At 34.7% G+C, this 9,821-nt stretch overlaps 1 protein-coding gene across 1 annotated transcript; it reads left to right on the top strand.

The window, feature by feature from the left end:
- Window positions 1-4,579: 4,579 nt before the first annotated feature.
- Window positions 4,580-9,470, top strand: LOC120083637 (succinate--CoA ligase [ADP-forming] subunit alpha-1, mitochondrial). The gene is made up of 7 exons (XM_039039473.2): window positions 4,580-5,005; window positions 5,681-5,890; window positions 6,910-7,080; window positions 7,567-7,690; window positions 8,204-8,265; window positions 8,839-8,920; window positions 9,056-9,470. Exons 1-7 carry the CDS (start codon window positions 4,769-4,771, stop codon window positions 9,193-9,195), a joined length of 1,026 nt encoding a protein of 341 aa, XP_038895401.2. The 5' UTR covers window positions 4,580-4,768; the 3' UTR covers window positions 9,196-9,470.
- The last annotated feature ends 351 nt before the right edge of the window (window positions 9,471-9,821 follow it).

Genomic DNA, 9,821 nt, shown 5'->3' with positions numbered 1-9,821 from the left:
AATTGTAAAGTCTTATTGGTTAATTCGAAGTTAATTGATTATAAAATTGAATTAATTGTCTTAGAAGGTGTTGGGTTGATGCCCTAAATCTCGTAGTGTCATATAGTTTGTAAACATTGTATGAACAAGCTATTGTGTGAGTAACAGTATATGATATTTTATTCATCTTGTCTACAAAATATGTGATATTTTAGTTGCATTAGCCACAAACCAGTAAATTGACATCCAAGATCATCGTTGTAACTTAAACATGTATGTGGAGACATACAAGTGGATCGTGTTTAAGTGATAACCTAAATGGTCTGTAGTATATGGATAAGGTTGAGTATCTTATCCTTGTGACACTACAAATATGGTCCGCTTTGAAGGTATTACAATTGTTGTAAAGTGTTACGAATAATATGATCTGATCGTTCATGTATTAGACATGCGAACCGAGATATTCTATACAAAATGTTCGTATAAGATCGAACCACAAAATGTTTAGTCTCGTCGTATAGTGTCGTTCATAACAGAGACTTACATTTTATCAGGATGATCATGGATAACATGACCTGAATCTTGAGTGAGTTGTGAACTCCTGCCTACGAGGGCGGTCATTTGATTTGTATAGGTAAGAGTGGTCAGATCGCCGACTCAACAAGCCTACCATTTTAGGGATTCGTCTGATTGAGGAGCTAGAAACACAACTACACAAGATAGAATTCACTTATTCTTCGAAACAGGGGTAAGTAGATAAATTACTCCACTGATGGTTGATTCTGGGTCTTGAACAATGTGGCGCCACACCCTCTTATGACTCGATAGGGGTTTAGTCATAGTAGGACTACGAATTATTGTTCATTAGAGAAATCAATGGTACTAAATAAGTTAGATGTAACTACAGGGGCAAAACGGTAATTTGGCCCAACCGCACTTACGAGCAATTTGTGAAGGGTCATTGTACTATTGATTGGTTATATCCAACTGACACATAAATATATTTGTAGTGCGAATAGTGCAGCTGTCGGTCTTTAGTGGAGTGTCCGACAGTTAACGAATGGTGAATAATGTAATTAAAGAGTTTAATTAATTATTCGTGTATCGTTGGAGTTTCAAGCTACATGTCCACATAGTCCCCTTGGTAGCTCAAAAGGATTTAATTCATAATTAGTTTTTTGGTTAATTTGAATTGTTCGAATTAATAAGAGGAACTTAATTATATATGATATAATTGTCACAATGTATTTGATAGACTATAGTTTACGAGAGGAAATAAATATTTGAATGAGATTCAAATATACTTTTTATGAATGTGATTCATGGTTGTTAAATTTAATATAAATATGCTTTATATTTAATGCCATAAAATAGACAAAAAAAAAACTATAGTTTATATTGTATATGATACAATATTAAAACTATATATTATATGTTATATTTGATATAACATATAGTTTAATATAATATAATATGATAAGTTAGTTATCATATTTATTTATATTATTTTATTATTTCGAACAATAACTTTCCTCCTTTCTCTTTAAACACCTTTGTGAGTGGTTATTGTTTTTGTGGCAAGAGGAGTAAAAGAAATTTTGTTTTATTTTTCTTCCTCTACCATCGACACTCTCCTGTACGATTGAATTCGTAGAAACGTTATGTGCGTTCTCTTAATCTTCTTTTTCTACACTCAAACTCTCTCTCCTAACCAAAACAGTCAGAGTCCACCACTCATGGGTTCTCACCCTGAGATTACCAAAGGCTCATTATGGTTGGGTCTTTGTTTGGTTCGAGAATATCTTGAATAAGGTCTTCGAGAGTTGCCGAGTTCGCGATTGTTCGAGAGAGTTACGTGAAGATAAAAGATCTTCAAAGGTCACGTATCTTGAACCATTTTCTTGTATCAAGCATAGTTTAACTTTAAATGCATATCTACTGTATGTTTACTGTGAATTATATTTTCAATAATCAATAGAATTTGGACGATCCGCTTCTACTCAAAGATCTATTCAAAACGAGTTACTTTAAAAAGAATATTGGATTTTATCTCCTATTGAGTTTAGAGATAATTGAATTACGTGGATTTAATTGATAGTTTAATTTTGGATTTTTCTCCTGTGATTAAAGATTCGATATTTAAGAAGAAAAAGGACAAGAGTTTGGAAATTGGAATTTAGGGAAAGGAAAATGGTTTTATATATATATATATACACACACACTTCCCTAGGGTTCGAGAAAAGGATGAAAAAAATAATTATGTTTTAGAGCCCTCGTCAAGCGTGTGTTGTGAAAATAAAAGAAAGAAGAAGACTTATTTTCTTCTCCTTCCCATGAGTCCGTGTTTGCTCTTCTCACGTAACCGACGTTGTCTATCGATCGAAGCTCCCACGTCGCCGCCTCCTAACCGCAAGTCACGATAATAATTAAATATTTGGAAAAGAGTTAAAAAAAAGTTATATTTGAAAAACTATGATTGGATAATTTGTAAGATGCAAATAGATCAATGTATTTCTAGATGTACCTGTTTATTTTTCTTAGATAAACTTAACTATACGATTTATTTTTATTTCTCATTAACTCGCCTCCTTTTCATTCGGAGATAAAATTCTTCATATTATAAATGCTATAGAAATAGATGCTTAGTATTCTAAAAGTCTAGTGTCAACTTTTATATTGTCCATGTACTTTGTAGTTATTCATGCTTAGTGTTCATGTAAGTCCACATCTACTTGTCACTTTGCCTATAAATAGTGATATTTTGTGGATCTTGAAAAAACACCCAATTGTGAGAAAATCCACTTCACATGTTATCCAATTTTCGTAATTTTATTTAGTTTATAATTTCAGTTATTTTATTTATTATTATTATATTATATTTTCTCCATATTCGTGTTCACGTTGTGCTCCTCAATTTCACAACAATGAGATATAGTTGCTTCCGTCACTGAAGGTAGGTCGATTTTTTTCTTAATTATAATTAATAAATTTATTTTTTGCATATTTAATACATATTAAATTTTTAATATAAATACAGTGTTTTGTGATGATGTTGTCACGGAGATACAAAATGCATTTAATGATTTTTTAAAATTTTCATTGGTTTCACGTATTATTATTATTATTATTTTGCAAATTCACGACTATTTAAAATATATCTCAAAACATTATGTTATGTATTTAAAAATATTGTATCTAATATATGAAATACATCACATTATATAAATTAGAGATTGATTCAATGCTCGACGTAAATCACTGTATAATCTACTATATGAAATATACCACGATATATGAATAATATTGGCTTAATATTCAACATAAATCATAATATATATCATAAATTTTATCGTATATATATCAATTCAAATAATCAGAAATCTCAACACATCAAAATGTGTATATATCATAATACACATAAAATATTATAAATAAATAAATAAACTCTTGATTAATTTGTATGTTTTAACAAATATCTTGAAACATTGTTAATATACATTGGAACATATATAAAATTAAGATCGGTAGATATTACAATATACAAAATTAAGAGTATATATTGTTTAATCAGATTTATTTATCAGTTATTGCACAGTATATAAATCACATATTGATTTAATATTAAACATAAATCACATTATATATTAAATAAACAACGGTATATACAACAATATATAATTCACCTATATCAAGTAAAAGAATGCATATTCCCTTGGAGATTTATGACATATATATTTAGAGTTTTAAAAAGAAGAAAAAATTATCCTCAAGTCTTGCTGCGGTGGATCAGTATAGGTGGCACAAACAAAGTCCATCTTTATCTTTTAATCTTCATACGGAGTTTATAACACATAACCGTACATCTTCATCTCTCACTATTCTCCAGCCATGGGCACCACAGATTTGTATGGGTAGTTGGATCTTGGTGCGCAACACAAACGAAGGGAGTAAATCGCGAATGGGAGAGAGAATCAACGAAAAGACGACTAGCGACCCTCGACAACTCGCGGTCAACGATTGAAAGTTGACAATGATGGGAAATGGTTGATGAACGAGGACGAACGATTGATTCCAACGAACGAATGATTGATGAATCAAGACGAATGGCACACGGCGGATTGGCGAACGACGGTCGAATCCGATAGGCGAACGATGAACTGGTGAACAACGACAATGGTGATTGACTGAATCTGATGGGCAAACGTGGCAGCGAAGGGGTGTGAAATCGTCGGAAGGAGAAAAGAGATGGAGGAGGAAGAAAGGGAAAGTGGAGGAGTCAATGATTTTTCTCTGTGCATGGATGTGTATGGAAGGGCTAAATTGTACCTAGTCACCAGTAGAAAAACAAAATTGAATAGACTATAAAAAAAATGAAATGTGCAAGATATTAATATAATATAACCCCTATTTAATGCATTTTATGTCGAAAAAAAAAGACATCAATAAAAATATAATCTAGAAACCTTTTCCATTGGACACAATTTAAGGCATATATCGAAGCTAACGGGCCCAAAATACAAAGCTCAATTAGCCAAGAAATGTAGGCCCAAAGACAAAAAGCCCAAATCGTAATTACGGAACGGCCATCTTGGTCCCAAACCTGTGAGGAAAACCAGAAAAGGAGAATTGGACGCGACGTAAGGCAAAGAAGAGGGAGAAAGAAAAGGAAAAAAAGTAAAAGGGAAAGGAAAGAGGAGGCGAGTGAGAAGGAGGAAATACAATTCCGAGCTCGTGAGATACTCTGAAGGAGGCGGCTGCGCTGAAAAGAGAAGCAAATCGAAGCAATACGATGGGTCGCCAAGCTCTTGCCAAGCTCATAGGGTCGGCCATTAATCGCAAAACTTCTTCTTCATCATCATCATCTGTGTTTTCACGGGCGGCGTCGCAGATTCGGCATTACGCAGCTGCTCCGCCGCCTCCGCCGGCAGTTTTCGTTGATAAGAACACTCGCGTCATATGTCAAGGGATCACTGGTAAAAACGGTACCTTTCATACAGAGCAGGCCATCGAATATGGCACTAAAATGGTATATCTCTTGTTCTATAGTGCAGCGTGATGTCTTTTTAATTTTAAGATTTCTGTTATTCAGATTTTTAGATTGTTTTCCACATGTAATTTTATAAATTGCCTCCATGGATTTCCCGCTTTCCGTCCTTAGAAATGGGAAGGTAGGATGAAATGATTGCCCTACGATCCTTGATCATCTGATAGGACAGAACATTGTGGCACTACTATGTATTTGATCTTCAATTCAATTTAGTTGTCGGAAACCGCTTGATGTGACGGATCTGGCTTCATGCCGGACGGTGAACTTACTCGTTACACAGGTTAGAAATGAACTGAGACCCAAAATACGAGTGTGGAGGGAACAGTACTTCATTAAAACGCTTGTGTGCATGGCTTATCATTTTTTAACTGCAAGTATTGACTTGGTTCTCGTGATCTATGTGTTATGTTCGTGTCCCGTACGTAAGCTCATGAGATCTGGACTAAACGGTGTCTTGTTTGAATTGTATATCGGTTGCAATTTCTTCCACTTTGATATTCTCATCTATATAGTTATTAATTGACTTTTAAAGTCAGGCATTCCGACAGTTTTCATTTTTGTAGGTTCCTGATTTTCCGTTCTTCTTGTTTGTCAATGGTCTGTTGATGAAAGTGGAGATCATCATAACTTATGTTGTGCTATTTGTTGAGTTAGGTTGGTGGTGTAACGCCAAAGAAGGGTGGAACAGAACACTTGGGGCTTCCTGTTTTTAACACAGTTGCTGAAGCCAAAGCCGAAACGAAGGCCAATGCATCGGTTATTTACGTTCCCCCACCATTTGCTGCAGCTGCTATCTTGGAGGCAATGGAAGCTGAGTTAGATCTTGTTGTTTGTATAACGGAAGGGATCCCACAACATGACATGGTTAGTGAAAATTGACATATACCAGCCTGGTTTCTTTATTATGGTTTAATACTGAAGAATTGGAAATCTATTTGAAAATTTTGTGTTACTGCAGCGTATGTCCTTTTTATTTGTGAAAAATACTAGTTGTTTGTATCTAGCAAATGACAGCTTATGTTATTGTGTCATTGTGAAAAGTTGCTGGGATGGCCAACCCAACAAGGGGTGAAAAAGGAGCTAACTAAAAGAAGAGAAAAAAACCCTAATTGTTAATATAAAAAAAAGACGGTGATTGGGAAAAGTCTTAGAAGTATGAAACCAAAGGCTGGATAACTCTCTATGCACAAATGTTTAGGATAGCAACTAATATCTTAATCCGCAAAAGATGCTACAGAAGAGGCCCTAGGAACAGAGAGTGAATTCTTTTGAGATAGCATTGACGAATGATTTACAGATTTTTTTTGTACTTGGATTGTAAGCCAAAGAAGAAGCTACTGTCAGGCTGGTTAACTGGAATGGTAGAAGATGAGTCACCTAACCCTATGACAATTAATTCAAGTTTACTTTCATTTTTATACTGAAAACAAGCTTACGACAATAATCTACAAGAGTAGCTCGTTGGATTATGAGCCAAAAAAAGAAATAGAAGAGAAACTACTTTTGCCCAGACCTCTGTTATCTGGAACAGAAAATGGAAAATCATTATACCATATGGCAGTAATCTATATTTTTACCATTGTAATTTAGAGCTAGTTGAAACTGTAGCCCTATCTTGCCCTTCCCCTTTGTTTCTTGAATGGACGAAAGAGAAAATAGAGCTAGATTTAACCAAAATTTGCCATGTTCCAAACAACTACTGCAGCGGTGTTCAAAAGTTGTTCTATTGAAGTGTTTAATTGCTTAGATTTTGCATTCCAAGTTAAAGTTATTGGGATAGATCTATCATATGCATGTTGACTATCTGTACATTGTGGCTGAGTTAGTTCATTGAACCTAATCTTCTATTCAAAATGCTAAAAAACTATATATTTGAATTTCAGGTGCGAGTTAAGGCTGCTTTAAACAAACAATCTAAAACTAGATTGATTGGCCCTAATTGCCCTGGCATTATCAAGCCTGGAGAATGTAAAATTGGAATTATGCCTGGATACATCCACAAACCTGGTCGCATTGGCATTGTATCACGATCTGGTACCTTGACCTATGAAGCTGTGAGTTCTAATTTTGTTAAATCAATCGAGTGATAGATTCTCTCGTAACCTTTCTATTATCGATACACTATTTGTTCTTGATTGAAGAAAAAAACTTACGGGAAAGATATGTTATCACCTATCATAATTTTATTTTATTTCTTCACATTAGTTGACGAGCATGGTGAGCTGGTCTGTGGGTACGAGCAAAACATGATACCTCCTCTTACCATTGTGGAATTTTTTGCGAACTTATTTTCTTCTATAATTGATTGTCTACTGTTCTTGTCCTTACTCCTATTTGATTTTACATTAAGTTAACTGAAGTTTAAATCCATTCTTTTTTGTGGAGGGGACTATGCTTCTCTACTGGGTTACTATATTTAGTAAAGCTAGTTATTTTATTTTATTTTTTTTAATTGTTGTTATTTTTAAAATTTTTTATCAGTGTGATATGTGACACTTCTTGTACTCGTATTTAATTCACACATTTTTAATATACCTTAGGTTTTTCAAACAACTGCTGTTGGCCTTGGACAATCCACATGCGTAGGTATTGGAGGGGATCCCTTTAATGGGACAAACTTTGTTGATTGCATCGAGAAGTTCCTTGCCGATCCTCAGACGGAAGGTAAATTCATGTTTTGATTTATTGGTCTGTTACTCCAAATTTTGACTGCATGATTCATTTTGGGAAAAAATGATGAATCCTGATGTACATACTATTATGAATATTTGCATGCCTCTTTTATCTTATCTAATGCACTTCTAATTTCTCTTGCCGTACCTTCTCATGCTTTTGGCCTGTGAGGTCTGGCTGGCTTAACTCAAAAATAGGTCGCTCATTTGCTCCTATGGCCTATCTTACGGCATTTTTAAGCTCATTTTAGGATAATATTTCAAAGGTACATGGCTACTGGTTTTGTAAACTTTGATATTATTTTATCTAGAGTTAAGAGAATAGACGTAGGGAACCTTGTGAATAGTCAACGATGTAAAACGTTATGAATGGATGATAATGGACTGGCTGGATTGAGGATCAATGTTAGTTATTGTTTCTTTCCTCCACTTGTTCTAATTTGGTTCAAAAGAAAGGGATAATGATCTACAGAGTCTGACTAATACGATGCCTTGTGCATTTCAGGTATTGTTCTAATTGGAGAAATAGGTGGAACTGCCGAAGAGGATGCTGCCGCTTTGATAAAGGTTTTCCCCTTTTTTCCTAATCACTATAGCCTTCTTAACATATTTTGATTGCCTAACTCATCATTATCCATAACTCATGAGTCCATTGCTACTTTTATCGATTACCTCTACATTTGTTCGATCTCTCATTTAAAGGTTTTGCTGTATTTTCTAGAACCGTTATAATTCATATTTATATTTAAGTTTATTGTGATGATCCGGGGATGACATGGAATATTTGAGCTACATTTGAATGGGCCCTCTTCCATTGCTTAATTGCATTAGGGTTACTGGTTAATTGCTTTCAGAACAAGACTTTCATTGGCTCTTAGGAGGAGGTTTTGAATCAGATAATATTTGCGTTAGCTTCCCAAGATACTCTCTTATATCGTTGATGCTTTTACTTCTAATGTGAAAGTAAAATGAACTAATTTCCATTCCAAGGTTGCAGTTTTAGCCACAAATTTTGATTTATATTGCTTTATCTCCAATGCTTGGAAGATTTAATGTTGTCATTATAATGGATTATTCGATGTGATGTTAAAGAGTGCTGACATATCTACAAATTTTGAGAAGTTTATTGTGTTACAACAGGAAAGTGGGACTGAGAAGCCTATTGTTGCATTCATTGCGGGCCTAACTGCTCCACCAGGCCGTCGCATGGGTCATGCTGGTGGTATGTACATTTTTAGATTGATTAGTTCTTAATATGTTAACTCTTAAACACAGTTTGCCTGTCCATTCTTCCTAGTTTCTGCATACATTACGTCAATAACAAAACTGTAATATTTGTGGCTTTTGGATTTTGCAGCCATTGTTTCAGGTGGAAAGGGAACAGCCCAAGACAAAATCAAGACACTACGAGAAGCTGGAGTAACAGTGGTGGAGTCTCCTGCGAAAATTGGTGTTTCAATGCTTGATGTTTTCAAACAGAGAGGCCTCGTTAGTTAAGACTAAAAATCAAAATTGTCAGGTTTCAGAGTTCCACAGTTCCATTTTGCACAAAATTTGGAGTTCCTGCTTCCACCTAAAATGGTGTAAAATTTTCAATAAGGTACCCAACTTTTCGTTGTTAAGATATTTTTTGAGGCATTCAACATTTGTGAGTTTCAGAGCCTCTGACTGCTGGAGATTCATTTTAAAACTCACTTAGAGGGATACTTTGTGTTTGATTCGATTTTTGGGTTCTACATCAAGTAATTATACTGCTAACATCTTTTGCGTCCTATTTGGATTCTTTCAAATATACACGGATTCAAGTTGTATTTTCCAGGTTAGGCTGAACTGGGGGATATATGATTTTCCTCCAGCATTTCGTTATATAGTTTTAAAATTTAACTAATTAACTACGAGAGGCGGACTATTTTTAAATGGAGCAATAAAAGGATTTGGTTCCAAGTGCAAACTAGGCACTGCAACGGCTGCGATGGCACATCCCTAATGGATTCGATACAGCAGGCTTCGATGCTTTCTTCTTGGATAATTGTAGGAAGAAGTCGCACTACTTGTAAAAATGAGCAAATTTTCATCTGCCATGTGGTAAGCCATAGTTTGAAGACCGAAAGGACCTGTTTGAA

The sequence above is a fragment of the Benincasa hispida genome, chromosome 8 (assembly GCF_027475165.1).
Source record: "Benincasa hispida cultivar pf3 chromosome 8, pf3_genome.v1.1, whole genome shotgun sequence".
Classification (NCBI taxonomy): Eukaryota; Viridiplantae; Streptophyta; class Magnoliopsida; order Cucurbitales; family Cucurbitaceae; genus Benincasa; species Benincasa hispida.
This window is presented reverse-complemented; position numbering and strand designations above follow the sequence as displayed.